This window comes from Aphis gossypii, chromosome 1 (assembly GCF_020184175.1).
Source record: "Aphis gossypii isolate Hap1 chromosome 1, ASM2018417v2, whole genome shotgun sequence".
NCBI lineage: Eukaryota > Metazoa > Arthropoda > Insecta > Hemiptera > Aphididae > Aphis > Aphis gossypii.
In genome coordinates, this window is record NC_065530.1 from 39,527,649 (window position 1) to 39,546,177 (window position 18,529).

Below are 18,529 nucleotides of genomic sequence, written 5' to 3' on the forward strand. Positions count from 1 at the left end.
AAGCTTAATTTTTATTGTTTAGAAAATCGTTAAATAGCAAAACTTAAATTTTATAAATTATTTAATAATACCTATGCTAAATTTTAATCAATTTAAAATGAACTGTTTACGTATAAATGAAAATTACAATTATATTTTAAAAACAATTCAGTGTAAGGGTAAAAATTAAAAAGCTGACTTCATATTTAATAACATTGTCAACACAATGCTTGACATGATTTTATGATATTGCTCAGTGCTCACTCCATTTAATATGGTATAATTAAATACACTGTACAGTGTAAATAATTTATGTTAGGTATACATTATTTTTTTCAATAAATAATAATAAAAATATTAAAGTTTATGGAATAATCATTTTATTATGATAGACGTACAGTAAAATAGCATTACAAATAGGTATGAATATAATATTAATATAATATTTAGTTAATACAGTAGTTATTATTATATATCGAGAAAGCTGAGTATTAGTTACAATTTACAAAAAAAATATTTATAGATAATAATATGAATATTTAAAATGTTTAATCTTAAATGTATGTTAATAATAATAATTAATAATAAACATGAGATATATATATATCAGAAAAACATTACTTATGGCATTGTTAACTATCATATTATATGAATTAAAAAAAAATCAATTGTATTTTCTAAAACCTTTAGTTTATATTATGTTTTAACATCTAGTATTTCAGTAATTATTAGAAAACCAAACTATTTTTTTCATGATTTAAAATATCTAATATTTTAAAGTTTACATTTATTAATGTTTATTATAGTTATCTGTGGTTTTCATTATTATAATATAGTTTTCTAATTTAAAACGTTTTAATTAGTTAATATTATAGTAATAATAAATATAATAATTTGGGAACAGATATTTTTCTATTAAATTAACAATTTTTATTAATATACTTTTCAACTCATCGAATAAATTTAAGATCTCTAGATTACAACTACACAACAGATGAAACACCTTATTGTTATTAAAATTTTAAATATGTTTTAAAAGATAAGTTAACTTATTTTTTTTTTAAATCTATTGAATATTTTTAAGACAAACTTTTATCAAATCTGCTCCCTAATAATAAAATACTAAAAATCACACAAATAATTTAAGTTGGTATAAAATTGATTCATTACCATTATAATAATACATGTGTTTTTAATTTTAATTTATTAATTATTACTCTATAAATTTAAAGTTTTTTAAATTCCATATTTTCAAACACAAAGCAAATTTTGGCACTAGGTTTTATTTTAATTTGTCATTTTTTAGAACCTATTTTATAGTAATTTGATAAAATCTAAAGAAAGGTATAATTTAGTTATAAAGATAAGATAATAATTTTAAATTATGAAGGAAAAATTATTGTGTGAAAAATGATTTAATTGTTGGATTTATTGTTGGATATTTTGAATGGAGTAAAATAAAAAACTTGAGCAATATTTAGTAAAAAAAAATAATAATAAATTAGTATTCCGGGTATTATTTAACTTTTAAGATTTTCTAAAATATTTAAATAGTTGATAAAAATATTCTACAAATAGTAGAAATACGATTTCTAATGTATGTTTCTGAACTAGGTACTTATTTATATTTTAGAAGGCTACAAATGTCACTAAATCTAACACAATATTATAATATTATGATTACATATGTTTTTTCTGAACAAAACACTCAACGTAAACATCAAACTTAAATTATAAAAATAAAACAACGATACAAAGCTGAAGTAAAATTAATAAAATATCAGGTTACTTAAATTAAATATAAATTGGTAATTATAAGACAATAAAGAAATATGTTTACAAAACTATAATATTGTATGCACCATTAAAATAAAATATTAACAAAATAAGAAAAAAAACTATTGTTTATATGTTACTGAAGTAACATTGTACATTAGTTTCTCAATAATAAATGTCTAAAAATTAAATAATTGAAAGAATACAAAGAAGTACAATTTTTAAATCACCTCACGCTTAGTGGTTTGAATTTAGAGAAAGTGGAAGAGCATAAAGGAAGTTTAGAGCCACATATTTTGAACTAGGAACTAAAAAATATTTCTCAATATGAAAATTTATTTAAAAAAAATATAGAAAAGGGAAGAGAGAATTTACGTTGTTCTAAATTTTAGAAATAATAATAATAGTATATTATACTTGAATATATTTGAAAAGCATACATCTTAACTATATAAAATATAATAAATTGATTACTGTAGTTTATAAACCAATACCTAATATTTGTCTGAAACATCATAAATGGCGCATCAATACTTTTGTACTCGTGTAAAAGGAACTCAAAAAATATATTTAGCGGAATATTATTAATAAAATTATAAAATTCTTAATATTGTAAATTTTTTTTTTTGTTTGGTAAATTAATGGACATTAAGCTAAAAATGTCTACTAAAATACATTAAATAAACCTAATATTCACAGATCTTTACATAAAATTAAATTTTAAAATAGGACATTATTTTAAACATCTAAACCACTAAAGCGAAAAAAAGACACAACACTTAGGATTCTTATTGTATAAAACACTCATAATTGGGACATTGTTATCAGAATCTAATATTGTTTTACTCACATTATGTGCATAAGTAAATCTGTTAAAAATGTTTTATAGTTAAAAGTGCAGTACAAATATTTTTGGAAAAGGATTTTTATTTTTGGAAATAATTTTAAATATTAATATTTTGGTTGTAGGCTGACTAGAGGTTACACTGCCATAGTATCGTAGGTTGTGAGCCCTCCGCTTTGGAGGCGTTGTTGTCCTGCTGGGGCTTCGTTTCTATATATACAAAGCAAAAAAAGATAAGAATATTTTATAAAACAATAAAAAATAATCAGTTTCTAAAATATCTAAACTTTTAAGATTATTAGTCATAAAATATTTAATTTGTAAAATCAATATTGTTTTAATAATCAGCAGAAGTAGATTGTTTGTATCTAAATCATAATCGTGGAAACTACTATGTTATACAAAATAAAATACCATATTGTTGTCTTCTATGCATACTACTTCAAAACCCACATCACACAGTTCTACTTTTAATTATAAAACACAATGCACAACAATATGGTATTATAAATATTATTTATTTATTAGAGCAACATAGTTTAATAGCAAAAAAAAAAATATATACTTACGGTTTCCTAAGTTATGAGTTTATGACCAATGCATTAAACACACACAAAATTAAATAACAAGTTAACATATGATAATTAAATCTATAAGGCTAACATCTAACTAATCATCATACTTTAATTGTATAATAAAATTTATTAATAATAATTAGTCCTAAAATGAATTTTTAAATTCAATTTTATTGATTTCTATGAATTTATTTATTAGGTAGGTAATTTTAGTTAGTCTTATAAATTATAAAATATGTAGGTAGGTAGCTTATATTAATTGTTTAGTGTATAAGACTAAAATTTTCTGAATATATAGGTCTATATATCACTGACCTTTCTATGAGTTTTCGAAGTTCTTCTGTGGTCATACCATCCTTGGTATTGCCCTTCAAATGCGCTGAAAATCAAAATTAATGGGCCACTTTCATTGATATTCAGATGTTGAGTTTAAAAAATGACTGTTGAAGCAATGTGAAATGTGTTGAAGCACCGTAAGCAAAATATGCCTTTGATAATGCAGACAAGTCATGTTAGTCAATTACTATTTAGTCTTTTATAATATGTACACTTTTTTTTTAGCTTGAAAGCATAAATAGCATAAATGATTAAATTTTAATGTAGATGAAAAATTAATTTTTAAAGCATATGTTAATTTCAATTAAATGATGTTCTCAACTGATGTTGAAAAATGATCAAAAAACCATAAGTAAGTGTTTGTTATTCATTAATTAGAGTTAAATAAAATTTATATCTGTATATATTTTACATAATAATAAACCTTACCTTTTAAGCCTCGTGCATGCAAAAGCAAAACAATCTAAATTTTAAAAACAAATATGTTCCATGCATATTATGATAAGAAATACTTATTGGTGCATAAATATTTTATTAATTTTGAGGTATATTATAAAGGTAATGGTAATACTTAGTAAACAATAAATATAAAATATATACTTAAATATACTATTTATATTTAATAAACAATTTAATTGTTTAGGTATAAAATTTGATAAATATTTGTTAGTGGTCTGTCTACATAGGAATAATACATTAAGAATAATAAGAACCAAATTATATAATTAAGTATCTTAGTCCATATCACATAAGTAGTTAATTCATTTTAGTTTTAAGATTTCTGAGATTAAATAAAGTTGAAAAAATAAGTTCAAACAAAATGTATTAAAGTATTAGGTCATTTTGAAATCATTAATAAATTATGTAGATAGTTTTGTTTTAGAGTAATGTAAATGAATCACCATTAAGCCTATTGTAATAGTGAATTTGTTTACCTTTTATACCAAAATACCTCTTGCAGTGGGATGTGGCCGCAAACATTTGCCTAATTTTAATATTGTGTAAAAAGAAAAACAAATGCAATTAAGATTATCAATACCAACAACTAATGCAAAAAAAGTTTGTGGTATACTTAAGTTCACTATTAACTTAATGAAGAAAATATATTTTACATAAATTCATATCAACTATAAAAACATTATCGCAACTATTCTAAAAAGCGTTATTAATAATACAATTACTATGTGTTGAATAGCTTTTGAGCTTACCACCATAACTTTGAGTAGCTGATTGTTGATGTTGATCACATTCTGCTTCAGAAATTTGATTACTGTCTTTGGAGTCATTAGCTTCATTACTTGTGTTGCTAACATTTGGATCATGATTACGAGGTGGAGGTGGAGGTGGTTCTGGGCTTCCTATAATTTAATAATTGAAATTGATTTTATTCAAAAACTTGTATTAGCTTAAAAATTATATAAATGTTTTTAGTAACACATTCATTGAATTAATGTGTACATAAAATACAATTTTTTAATATAATTTCTTTCAACAATCAACATTATGAACAGAAATAATATCTAATAAAGTAATATTCTTATTTAGTTTATATATGTATTATGTACAGTAAAACATTGATTAATCAACAGTCTTAGGATCAAAGCATTGACAAATAATTGAAAAAAAAACAGTTTAACAAGAAACGAACATTTTTTAAAAATATACAATGTACATATTATTAATAATTTTTCAATGATTATAGCTAACTGATTTTTCAATACAAAAATACGCCCACAATCGTAATATACTGTTTTTATTACACCTAAAAAATGTACATATATCATTTACTTAGTGGATATTTACGGAAAGTTTCAAATAAACCAACTCGCATAAAAGGTGACAAGATTTTCCTGCAATGTGTGAATAGTGGTGGTTAATCGAGAAAGATGGACAATTGAGGTTCTACAGTATGTATAATGTATATGAAAAAATTGAAGAACAGTGTAATATTGATATTATAATGTTTTGGAGTATAATAATTAGTATATAATTAGTACCAATACTACGTCCAGCCATTGATGCACGACTTTCATACTGTTCATAAGGAGCTCCATATTGTCCATATTGACTACCATATTCATCTCCCATATTGGCAGGATCATCATACTCAGGTGAAAACATGGAATTAGCTCCACCTACACGAGAATAACGTCCATTTCGAGGCTGAAATCAAATATTTATATATTAATTACCCATAAAACAATTACAATTTTCATTACTGATACAATACTTTTTAACTAGTATAATCAAAATACAAATTAAGTATTTTTATTTATAGATTAAACATTGTATTAATTTACCATAGTTTGGGTTCCTGGGCATTGATGCATGAGACCATTACTTGCTATAGTTCCACCGGGTCCAATTGTACCACAATGTCCATTAGGATGTGGGAATGTTTGGAATGGAATTTTTGAAGGATCCATTTCTTCACGAAAACCAAGTAAGTGGAATGTAGCATATGGACAGATGTCTTCACCATCTATTCCTGAAATTATTCAAAATTTAAAATCATGTCAAAACACATTTTTAATTCAAATATAATTGTAATATAAAAAAAAAAACCCAAAGCAACTCGCGACAGCGAAAGAAGGCACATAATAGTATGATAAGTATATTAATACCTATATAACATAATATAATATTATGATAGTATTAATATTTAAGTATTACAATAACAATTGTCAATTATTATAATCAGAGATATAATATTTAACTATTAGTAAATTGTTAGCATTTTAAAAATAGAAACTTGTAACTATTGAATGATACTCAATAGTAACACTGCTAAATAAAAGTATAAAATTATTATTTTAAAACTAATATTTCAACTGCAATAGACACTGCTTAAACCAATAGTAATTAATTATCAATATAATATAAATTAATACCAGGTTCATTTTTTAACATAGCTTTCAATAATAATATTTTTAGCTTAAAGCTTCCACACTGTTCTAAATTGGTTTGTATATGGTTAATGAAACTCTCACACTGCTGATATTAAATAATAAAGCTGCCGTGCAATAGTTGATGGTTCTTTTGTCATCTTTTTTACCTCTACACCTTGTGTACATTGTCTCGTCGGACCCTGGACATGGGGGCAAATGCCCCCTACACCTAGGATTACTACCATTTAGTTCTTCATACATATGACGTGCTCTAGGGTTCCATGTACCGTGACCGTGGTAGGGGCCGGGAAAACCTGATTGATAAATGTGACGAGAACAAAAATAAAATAGTTAAACGCAAAATAAAAACAAAATCGAGCGAACTCAAATCATAAAAAAAAGCAAAATAATAAAAAACAAACATGGACAATAAAATATATTAGATAACTGAAAAAATTTACCTCTTTTAATTCTGTCACATGTATTGTAATTGGAACCAGGAACTGGTGGAAGTTTGCGATTGGGAGGTGCTATATAACCAAGTTCATCATTGAAATCTGCGTGCCTCTTGTCAAGTGTATTGCCTCCCATAATCATTGATTGATTATAAACGGTCATATCATCTAATGATAATATTATATATTAATATATTCATATACGATAACAAACAATGTTTAATAGTTTAAGATTATGTGAGTTTGTAGGTCTTTAGAGTAGAAAATTGTATACATTGACTGATTATTGCATACAAATATCCAAATTGTCCGTCTTATATATACATATACATATACATATACATATACATATATATATAGTATTTAACATATCTACCAGGAGTATAAAGCTTGTAATATAATCTTAAAAATGCAAAACATCTTTTTAAATATAGTTAAAACTTTAAATATTATATTTTAGAGTATTTTTATATAACTGAATTTTATCTTTTAAAATATCATTATGTGGTTTTGTTGATCAATTAGATTTACATTCTTTTAGCTGTTACTCATACTAAATTTTTAGATGTAAGTATTTCAGGGTAGTCTTCATGTTAGCTAGTAGCTACTATTAGTGAATTTACGGTGGTAGGAGGGGGTACTGGACCCCTTCAGAGGAAAAATACCCAATACATATTCTCAGTTAGTAGTTAATTAATAAGTATAGAATTTGGTATTTTGTATATTCTGAAGACGGTTTCCAGGTTACGGTTAAATATAATGTGTAATAAAGGCAATAGGTATATTGTTATCATAGTTTATATTAATTAATAATTATGTATAAGCTGTGGGCTCCCCAGAAAAATTTAAAAATATGAAAATGGAAGCTACTCCTGGTAAATAATATATTTATTAAATTTAATTTATAGATAATATAAAAGTAAATAGAAAATGTGTTGACAATTTTATTTTGAGTTTGTGTAGTTATAGTTAATATTATGTACCTCTCAATCTAGTTTGTCCATTTTCATGAACTCTACGAGACCAAGCAAAACAAACCACAATTATACCAACAATAATGACTATAATTGTTGCAGCAGTCGGCACCACTACATTTAAGTCAATCCATTTTGGTATCCATGGTAAGTATGTATAGATGGATGTGACATCTTGTGCAGGGGGAGCAATAGTACCTTAAAAAAAAAAAAACTAACCTTTTATTTCCACTCCTCTTTTCTTTAGGTAACACAAGAAGATTATGGCCACAATAATAACTAATAATGCTGATGTGACTGGTATAACAAGATTCAAATTTGCCAATATGATACGTATAGCAGTATCAGTAGCTGAACCAAAACCGTTGTGATGAACCTCACGGGCTGGGGCAATAGTACCTGGAACAAGGAAATAGGAATGCATTTATATATAATATTTTCAAAATGGAAAAATTGTTCCAAGTACTACTTAAGCACCATCTAGTGAGCAAACGGTTTTGGAAGAAAGGATTTATAAAAAATAAAAACTACATACCTCCACTTAATGTCAGTGATGCAAATTCATATTCAGCAACAGAAAATCCAGCATTATTATGAGCAGTTACTCTTAAATGATACCATGAAGCTGGATCTAAATCAAGTACAACAAAATTTCCTCCCGGTCTTACATTATTTGAAACTTGAGTCCATTCAGATTGCAATCTTAAAAATAACACAAGTATATGTAGATTTAATTTAATTTTTAATCATAAAAATTAATTATTTAAAAAAAACTTTTATTAATGTTACTTTTTTTTATGTTCCACTACAAAGTATAGCATAGGGCAACCACCATCCAACCATGCATTTAAATGTAGTGTTACACTTGTTGCCGATACTTCAATAAATTTACTTGCTTCTGGAATTTTAGGTTTTGAACCGGTGGTTTTTGTGTTTAATAAATCTGATTCATCACCAGTGCCAATTCTAAAATATAAATTTTGAGTAATTTAATTTGGTTTAAAGATTGTAGTTATAAATGTATTCTTACAAGTTGTATGCAGTAACAGCTATTTGATACCGAGAACCACACCATAAATTTTCTAATGTAAATTTATCAGCCTTTGCAGCTACTTGAGCTGTTTGCCAATCGCCAAATTCAGGTTTATATTTAATTGTATATCCATGAATAGGTTCTTTATCAGCAGCATGAGGCTTTAAATTTAATGTTATTGTATTAGATGTTGTTGCTCCAACAGAAACTTCTGGTTTGTGAGGTGGTGCTGTAAAATATGTTTAACATGAATGCTCATGCTTACATTATGTACTTCATATAAAATACCTAAGACAACAATGCGATGTGTGATTTTATCTTTTCCAAATGAATTTTCTACAAAGCAGGAGTATTCTCCAGCATCAGTTCTAGTGACAGATCTAATTAATAGGGAACCTTCAGGTAACTGACGAATACGATCATTGCTCTCAAGGGGTGCACCTTTAACTTTCCATGAAATTTCTGGGGCAGGTACGCCAACAGTTAAACACGGAAGTTTTACATCTTCACGGTATGTTGCAACGAATGAATCATCAAAAGATGCAATCATAGCAGGAACTTAAAATAAATACAAACATTATTTAACTACTGTATTGACTTTAAGTAATTGGTAAATACCTCGAGTACTAGGGGCAATAACAATTGATTTGGTAGGTTGTCCTTCACCAATATTAGTCGATGCTGTGACCCAAAATTCATAAGGATCTTGCTTAATCAGACCAGATGCTTCAAAACTCATCTGATTTGGAGCAACTTTATGTACCAATGGTTCTTTCTATAGTAAGAATAATTAAATTATTTAATTTTACAATTAATACCTACCTAATTTTATTGATATTATTATTTTAATTTACTAAAATAGATAAATAAAAACATTTCAAATATTATTTATACATACATCTTTATTATCACCACTTGGTTTAATGTAAACAGTGTACTGATTGACATCTCCATTAGGCTCAGCAGGAGGTTTCCAACTGACTAAGACTGATTCTGTAGACATGACCAAGGCTTTGAGAGCGGCTGGAGCTTCTGGGACTGTAATGAATATATAAAGAAATACTAAGTAATGTTCTTGTACATTTTATTTCATATAATATCTTTACCATCTTGTTCAGTTTGGCAATATATTCTAGGAGCACGAACACCATCTCCACCTGCAGTGAATGCCAATACTTCCATACTATAATTTGTAAACTTCTTAAGACCATGTAAAATAGTTTCACTCGATACTGTAATTTTTGTGTCTTTTGTACTCTCATCTAAATTTATAAAAAAATAAAATACATAAATAAATAATGTGAACATTAGAATAAAAAAAAAAAAAAAAATTATACTTACTAAACCAAGAATCGCTAGGTCCATAAATCACTTTATAACCTTTAATAACTCCATTAGCTGTACTTAGTGGTGGTGATACCCAAGAAATTCTAATAGTTTGAGAAGTCAGAGTTGTACAAGTTGTATCATGTGGTGGTTGTTCTGGTACACCTTCAGAAGTGTATTGTTTAATCTCATCAGACATGGGTCCAGCGCCTAATTTGTTGAAAGCTTGCACTACTATTGTATACTGGGTATATGTTCTAGATAACAGTATATTAAAAGTAATATTAGAATTAATTATTTAATATAAATTTTAAGTAGGTAAATGTTGTATATTTAAAATGTAGGATATTTATACACATTAATTGTATAAACTTGATACTATACTAATTAAATATTTTATCTACTACCAAAGATGTATATATTAATAGCTGGTAGCCTACTTGAGATTAAATATTTCCAAATAATGTTCTTTTCCTTCTTCTTTACTGAATTCAACAGTTTCAAAAACAAATTTGTTTTCAACCAATGATGATTGTTTATATCCAACATAATATCCTTGAATTTCACCATTCCAATCACTACGTTCTGGAGCTTTCCACATTACCTTTAGAGTATTTTCATCAATAGGATCAACATGAATGTTAGTTGGTTTTCCTCCAGGTGCTGCATAACAATTTATTTATTAATAATCATAACAAATAATGAAAAAAAAATAATTTACCTTCTTCTGACGTAATTATGGTAACTGGATCTGAAGGTTTAGAAACACCTACTCCATTTTCTGCAACTATTCTAAAATGGTATGTAGTAGCTGGATGAAGACTTACTACACTCATTTCAGTTTTATCTCCCGTGGCTTCAACTTTTTCAACGTCTGTTTCCCAAGTGCCTGATGATTAAATCATAATTTAAACACAAAAAATAATTTTAATAGTTAGAAATGTATCAACTATATAATTACTTTTCAACAATTTATATTCAACAATATAACGAGTGATAGGTGAATTTCCATCATATGGAGCTAACCAAGACAATTGAACGGTTCGGCCAGATTTATCCAATACTTTTAATCCAAAAGGAATCTCAGGCACCTCTATAATATTAAATAAAACAATTTTTAAACAGGTACAACAAATTTATAATATATATAGTGATAATTGATAAATAATTTATAGTAGTATTAACCTTGAACAATAAGTTGAACACTTGAATCATCACTTCCAAATGAATTAGTAGCAACACATGTAAAAACAGCAGTATCAATTCGTTCAGATCTCTTAATGCTCAAGTCTGATTTTACTCCATCTGTTAATATTTCTTCACGTATTGTGTATCTAAATAAAATAATAATAAAAATAATAAAAATTCATGTACCTATTAATTTTAAAGAATTAGATATTGTAGTTTGCTAAAAATAATAATAATTTTATTTAAACATTCTATAACAGGGGTGGCGAACCTTTTTTGGGTCAAGTGCCAAAATTTAAAATCAAGTTTTTTGGAATATGCTCGCGTGCCAAAAAAAAAAAAAAAATGAATTTTACTAGGTAAGATGAAAAAAAAAAGCATGCAATAATTATACACATTTTATTAGGTATATAATTTAATAAATAAATAGTATATATGTAAAGTTTTATTACAAACTTATAAATTTGATTCTAAAAATTTCTCATAGGTACTAAACTTTTAAATATAATTTTTTTTTAAGATAAATAATATTTGCGTGCTACTGAAATTTGGTCAACGTGCCACTTCTGGCACGCGTGCCATAGGTTCGCCACCCCTGTTCTATAAGATTCTTTTTACGCATTATTATATTATTGTTAATTGAACACCAATCAGAAATTTTATACATTTTAATAGAATATATGGTATGGAAGTATGGAAGTAATTACATACAATTAATAGAGTAGAATACATATGATATTATATAGAGAACCTAAGAACAAAAATTAAATAAGATAGTTAAACGATATAATATAGATAAAAAGGTTTAGAACCTAAGAATTAATTATTATTTACAGCTCTGGTCACATGGTACTGAGCATGGTAGTGTCTATATAAAAATTTGGTACATACAATTTGAGATTGATATATGAAAGGATGAGAAGGGACTTTAAAAGATAGGTATAGAAGCAAAGAGTTTAGGAACGTTCAGCAAACTATTTAAAATTGATTATAGAAAATCGTAATCTGCTTTACAGCAGGATGAGACAAAGGTAGTGATGTTCAGAACCTGTCTTATGTTGGAATAATTGTGAAGTTTAATATGTTAATTTACAAAAGATACCTTTCTTCTTCTTTAGCATCTAGTCGTTTGTTATTCATATTCCAAACAATGCCAATAGGTTTCTCTCCTTTTGCCATACATTCCAAAACAGCAGGTTGTCCCTTTTCAGAAGTTTGATTTCTTGCTTTTATCTCAAAATGTGGTGGAGCTTAAATTTAAGTTGAACAATTAGTAAATAAATTCATCTATGACAATTAATTTTAACATTCACCTTGTACACTGATTGTAATCACTGCAGACAATCCAGAACCAATTCCGTTAACAGCTTCGCACAAATAGTGACCTTCATGATTTTTTTGAATGTTATGAATAGATAATGTTCCTTCGTCAACTTTAATATCATCACTGCCAGGTTTTAAATCCTTAATATCCTTATAATCTCCTGGAGAATTACCTAAAGTACACAATTAAATGTAAATAATTATTTAGAAACTTAAGACATTAAATAGACATTTTATTAAATAATAATTACCAATAGCTTTTTTCCATGTTACTTGTGGTTTAGGGAATCCATCTGCTTTACATTCAATTTTTGCGTCACCTCCTTGCGCAAAGGCTTTATCAGTAGGTTCAAGTATCCACCTGGGAGGAACTAAATAAAAAAAAAAACATAACTATGTAGATAAAGAATTTTAACTTAAAGTAACGGAGTAGCAAGAGTCTATTCAAAACTTATTTGATAGATTTTATAAACATACATTAGAGGTATATACAAAATATATATCTACATGATGTATGTGATTACAATTTATCACTAAATAAATGAATAATTTAATTGTACAAAACAGTTATCATATGAAATGTATAACAATGAGAAAAAAAATGAAACTCAGAACTCTTGCTACTTTATGTTAATAGGTTTTAAAATAAAGCTTTTCTAGTGATGGAATTCAAGTATAAAATGTTATTAAAAAAACAGTTATATCATTATATAGTTGATAGATAAAAATATAAATTTTTAACAAATTTAAATTCATCATCACACAGAAAAACTTAATTTTTAGTGCGTAAAAGCGTGCTAGGAAATAAAATGCAGTAGCAAAATGTACAAATAACTCGGTAATAAGGTACTAATAAAGTATATTAAACGGCAAAAAAAAAAATTAAATAAAAAAATAACTAAATAATAATAAATGTGTAGACAGATTACATAAAATGAATGTCAATGGTTTAAGATTTACGAATGAGGAAGAAAAATTGGACAATATATTTTAATACACTAAAAATATTTTGAACATTTTTGAATGTCAACAAGTTAATAAAGGTTTAATTGAAAAACGCTAAAGAAGCAATTTATTGAAAAATTAAAAAATATATAAAAACTAGGGTTTAGATAATTTGGTAGATAAAAATTGAGTAATATACTGTAATTTGATCTTCACACAGTGCAATAATTTTTATGACAAAGAGAAATAGTTGTTGAGTAATAACATACATTTATAGAAAAATGTCTACACATTAAAAATTGTTATCGGAAAAAAATATGATAAATACTGTTAATATATACCTAAGGTTAATAATATGACTGTCTTATACCTAATAATGCAGTATGAATACATTATACAATATACGTATACTTACTAACGAAATCGTATAATAATACATTACATTATAGGAATTAATTGCATGCACTTATTGTTACGATCAATTCAAGCGACTACACTAAAAGCAACAGAAAGGACAGTAAAGGACGGATAATAACGGCTGGATTCAATTTAGGAGTAGTATTCTTTTGAATTTTTAATGCGCGATCATTAAAACATAGAATGGGCACGATAACTCCTATAACTTTCGACAGGTCGTAGATGCGATGATCATATTATTTTAAAAGTATTTGTGTGTTTAGTTTATCGATACCACACGAAACCCGTGTAGATTGTGACGGTCCACATTGAAAATAGTCCGAAACTCGCACGCATACATCCCATGGACATAATTTATTATTATTATATTATGATAACGTGTATGTTTTTCGTTTTTCACTACACGCATGTAGGTTAGGTAAAGACTGGCTTACGGCACACAGAAAACGAAACATACTCGTAAATTTGCAGTACATCGAATTATCGCCATTTTTTATACCGTCGAAAGTCAAAAAAAAAAAGAAAAAGTAAAACCACGAAATAAAGACGCGACGAATTACTTGCGAGAAGTAGGTACCCAATTACAATATCGTGTTATAGGCAGGCGTATATTATTATTTTACCCATGACTTTCAGAGTAGCCGTACGCGAAGCGGAACCAGCTTCGTTTTGTGCGACGCAGGTATAGTTGCCGGCGTCTTCCGGTGACGCCTTGGTCAACGAAAGCAACGAAGTCAGTTCGTCCAACCGCTGCACTTTGAGATGGTCCCCGTTAGCCACGTCCGTCAACAGACGGTCGTCGACGGTCCACAAGAAGTGCATCGGTGTGTCTCCGGACGACGCGGAACACAAGATTTTCGCCGATCCCCCTTCATTTAACGTACTATCGGTAATCGAGAACGGTTCAACTTCCGGCTTGACTGCAACACACACACGCGCCCGCGCACGAAAAAACCATCGTCAGAGGACATCAGTAAAAAAATTAAAAATGATATGGTAACAATGTAACTCAATCGTGCGATACGAGACTGAAAACAAATAAATAAACAGAAGATACGAAAATATTATTTGAAGACGTCAAAGGCGTCATTTCTCGCAGTGAAATGAAACCGAAAAAACTTCCACCGACCGATTTTCGAATAAAATATAACAACGTACAAATTCTCTATCATAATAGTTGTAAAGACTGCAGATAGGTAGAAAGAACTACGACAAACTGGTACGTATTCATGCGGAATTATGTTTAGATATACAATTGTTTTAATAACTGTACATTTTGTAGTTTTAATTTTATTATTGTGATCTTAACAAGAGATATTATTCCATCATTAAAGAGTGTATCTAAAAAAAAAATTAATTTATAACTAGAAAATAGCGTATTAAACGTGTGTAGTGTGTGTGTGTGTGGGGGGGGGGGGGTGTTTTAATAAGTACGAAAAATACTAAAAAAATGTTAAGATGTGTTAGTCGATATTCGATCGAGAAAAAAATGATAAGACTTAAAAATTGTATCAAACATCTCATTGTTGGTTTAATAAATATATTGTTTTGAATTAAAATAGGCATTTAAACTAAAGGTTGTGGTTAACAATTATTTTGACAACCTAATACATTTCTTGTTGCTGTACGAAATGAGTGAAGGCATCATATAAGCGGAAATGCTTATCAGCCGACCCACCATGTCATAGTAAAGATTGGGGGAGGGGAGCAGAACTCAAAAAGTACGACCGTGTATGGCATTAACGGTTTTCGAGACGTTGGAAAAAATGGAAGATGGTAAAATAAGTCATACCGGAACAACGTCTACGTAATAAAGCACAACAGGCACATGTTCAAATATAAACCGGCGGGGTTCTGCCATCGAGGACAAACGTTTGTCCGGATATAAACGTGGTATGTACTATATAATAAAATAATAGGCAGGTATATGGGTGACAACCAGTTTAACCGCGGTAAAGGTTGCGATGGTAGTGTGACCGCTGTGCAGTTTTACCATGGACGTTTAACGCGGCAGTGCGGTCAGCGCGACCAGCTCGGTTGGTGGCGACGCACGTATAGTTGCCGGCGTGACGGGACGACGAGGCGGCGTCGATGTAAAGCATGGACACCTTGCTTCCCATTTTGTTAACGGACACGCCGCCCCGGAGCGGCGAGACGGTCGGGCCAGCGCGGCCGCTGAACGTCCAGAACAAGTCTAACGGCACATCGCCCTCCGAAACGAAGCACGTTACCTGCGTCGACTGTCCGTCGTACACAGGATCGCCAAAGCTGAACGGCTCTATTCGGGGGGCAACTGAAACACAAGCGGTCGACCGTCTACAGTAAGTAGTCTAGCTGGTACACTTGCTCAGGTTTCCGTGTTTTCTGATCGCCGTGACGCAATGACTAACTACTATGCAGAGTTAAGAATAATCGAATTTTGAAAACAAACAAAAAAAAAATGGTTTACGGTCTAAAATACAATCGTATTTTCAGAAAAAAAAAATCGATGTCCTCTCACGGGTTGCGGACGGAATAAAAAACGACATTTTTGTCTGTACAATATACAGTGTATATATTGTGTATACATCGCGAGCGCGAATCGTACGTTGTGAATACAGTGGTATGCGCGCGCGCGGAAAAGGCTGCAGCTGGACGCAATAACATATTATATAATAGGGACGGGCAACCAAAAATCTATCGAAGGGTTGGTTTCAAAAACCAAAAAGTCTGAGGGTTGTGTATGTATTTGAATCACAATTTTTTATTTTTATTCCTTTGTTTATAATTTTATAAAAATTCTAAAAATATATTATTTTATTTTACATTGAATATTATTTTTCTAAATAAAAATAAAAATAAATGACATATTATAAAGCTTACTTCTTAACTTAGTATTTTATGTTAAGTTATGATAAAATTTAAAAAAAAATTCTTGACTGATTATTATTTTCAATTTATAATAAATAATTACCTAAATAATATAATATATTTGTAATTTTTTTTTCGTAAAAATCAACAAAGGAAAATGCCATTAAAATAATTTTTTTGTTTGTACATGTTTTAGTGAACTCGATGCGGGCCATAAGTTGCCCGTCCTTGTTATATGATACACATAAAGGGAAATATAACAGATCTTATATACGCATTCCAATAACAAAAAGCATTCATTCAAGCTATTGAGCTGTTAGATGTATTAGATATGAGGTCACAGTAGCGTCGTTTTACCGTGGACGTTCAACGCGGATGTGTGTTTAGAACTCCCGGCTCGATTCTCGACGACGCACGCGTAATTCCCGGCGAAATATGAAGAAGTAGACTCAATGAATAGCATAGACAATTTACTACCCATTTTGTTCACCGATATGCCACTGGGTAACGGTTTCAGTTCAGACTCGTCGGATTTGCGAAACCACCAAGATATATTCAAAGGGGCATCACCCTCGGACACCAAGCATGTGATTTGCGCCGACTGGCCGGAATATATAGGCTCATCAAACGCGAACGGGACAATACGAGGAGGTACTAAAAAAAAATAAAAAATAAGAACGTAGCAGTAAAAAAAGAAACGAAAAATGGTTATGGTTTCTTCTTTAATCTCGAGGTAATCGGTTGACATCTTAAACTTGATAGGAACGAATATAATATATATGTTGATATAATATAGCCCGGATTTATGCATACCTACCATTAAAATGCTGAGACGTGAATTTAATAAAATGAGCATAGTTTACTATAAGGTACCGATATTTTTCTCAAAAAACCACTTTGCTCAGGGAATAACGATAGCACTTTTTAAGAAGAGTAAATAATAAAATAATTAGGAATTTCTGATTTTATGAACAGAGGAATATTAAGAAAAACAGGATTGGACTCTTCAATAAATTTAATTAAAAGCGGAAAATTATAAAAATGTCCCATAAAAAAAAAATGATTATTATATAAGTAAATCCGAACTCTAATCACGACGGTATTATAGTATTATATTTTCGTAGGGCGAAGTATGGACGAAATGCAACAACGCAACACAAAATAATACAATAAAAGTTCGACCACTGCTTCGAGCCTCTGGTAGGTTATAAGAGCCAAGGGTGTATGCGGGTAATAAAATGTTTAGTTGCAACTTGCAGCTGATAAGTACGCGTCACATGCTGAAAAACGTAGCGACCCGCGTAAAATGCAAACCAATTGTAAGTATTAGGTACCGTGTACGTTTAAGCCGGCCGTATAGGATGCCTGGCCTGCGCGATTCGTGACACGGCACGTGTAATTTCCCCGATGAACAGAGTCGGTATTATCGATCGATAACAGACTAGTTTTCATGCCAATGTTCAACACAGACACTCCCAGACCGAACACGTCCTGGGAACCGTCAAATGTCCACGACAACTCTAATGGAGAGTCTCCCTCCGAAACCGAACAGGCCACTTGGGCAGACTGTCCTGCGAAGACTGGCGTGTCCCCGAACGTAAACGGTTTTATTTTCGGGAA

The 18,529-nt window shown here is 29.1% G+C and overlaps 1 protein-coding gene and 1 long non-coding RNA gene across 51 annotated transcripts in view; one reads left to right on the plus strand and one right to left on the minus strand.

Moving 5' to 3' along the window:
- Window positions 1–336: 336 nt before the first annotated feature.
- Window positions 337–18,529, minus strand: part of LOC114124814 (cell adhesion molecule Dscam2) — a 65,243-nt gene continuing 47,050 nt past the window's right edge. For 40 of the 50 annotated variants that reach the window (XM_050198081.1, XM_050198084.1, XM_050198083.1 and 37 more), the window contains 23 exons: window positions 12,949–13,068; window positions 12,688–12,870; window positions 12,477–12,624; window positions 11,372–11,520; window positions 11,148–11,279; window positions 10,908–11,075; window positions 10,627–10,849; window positions 10,202–10,443; window positions 9,967–10,122; window positions 9,759–9,898; window positions 9,479–9,635; window positions 9,149–9,418; window positions 8,858–9,089; window positions 8,617–8,793; window positions 8,363–8,529; window positions 7,837–8,025; window positions 6,860–7,021; window positions 6,566–6,712; window positions 5,811–5,998; window positions 5,508–5,673; window positions 4,719–4,868; window positions 3,490–3,553; window positions 337–2,809 (listed from right to left, as the gene is read on the minus strand). In XM_050198081.1, the coding sequence (XP_050054038.1) occupies window positions 2,737–2,809; window positions 3,490–3,553; window positions 4,719–4,868; window positions 5,508–5,673; window positions 5,811–5,998; window positions 6,566–6,712; window positions 6,860–7,021; window positions 7,837–8,025; window positions 8,363–8,529; window positions 8,617–8,793; window positions 8,858–9,089; window positions 9,149–9,418; window positions 9,479–9,635; window positions 9,759–9,898; window positions 9,967–10,122; window positions 10,202–10,443; window positions 10,627–10,849; window positions 10,908–11,075; window positions 11,148–11,279; window positions 11,372–11,520; window positions 12,477–12,624; window positions 12,688–12,870; window positions 12,949–13,068 (3,803 nt within the window). In that variant the 3' untranslated portion in view covers window positions 337–2,736. Of the gene's footprint in view, window positions 2,810–3,489; window positions 3,554–4,718; window positions 4,869–5,507; window positions 5,674–5,810; window positions 5,999–6,565; window positions 6,713–6,859; window positions 7,022–7,836; window positions 8,026–8,046; window positions 8,227–8,362; window positions 8,530–8,616; window positions 8,794–8,857; window positions 9,090–9,148; window positions 9,419–9,478; window positions 9,636–9,758; window positions 9,899–9,966; window positions 10,123–10,201; window positions 10,444–10,626; window positions 10,850–10,907; window positions 11,076–11,147; window positions 11,280–11,371; window positions 11,521–12,476; window positions 12,625–12,687; window positions 12,871–12,948; window positions 13,069–18,529 lie in introns of all 50 variants that reach the window. The other 10 variants (XM_050198114.1, XM_050198113.1, XM_050198122.1 and 7 more) reach the window with 1 other exon arrangement.
- On the plus strand, window positions 17,435–18,252 carry LOC126549309 (uncharacterized). Its single transcript, XR_007603452.1, has 3 exons — window positions 17,435–17,560; window positions 18,034–18,109; window positions 18,169–18,252. It is a non-coding gene; the product is annotated as an uncharacterized LOC126549309 (long non-coding RNA).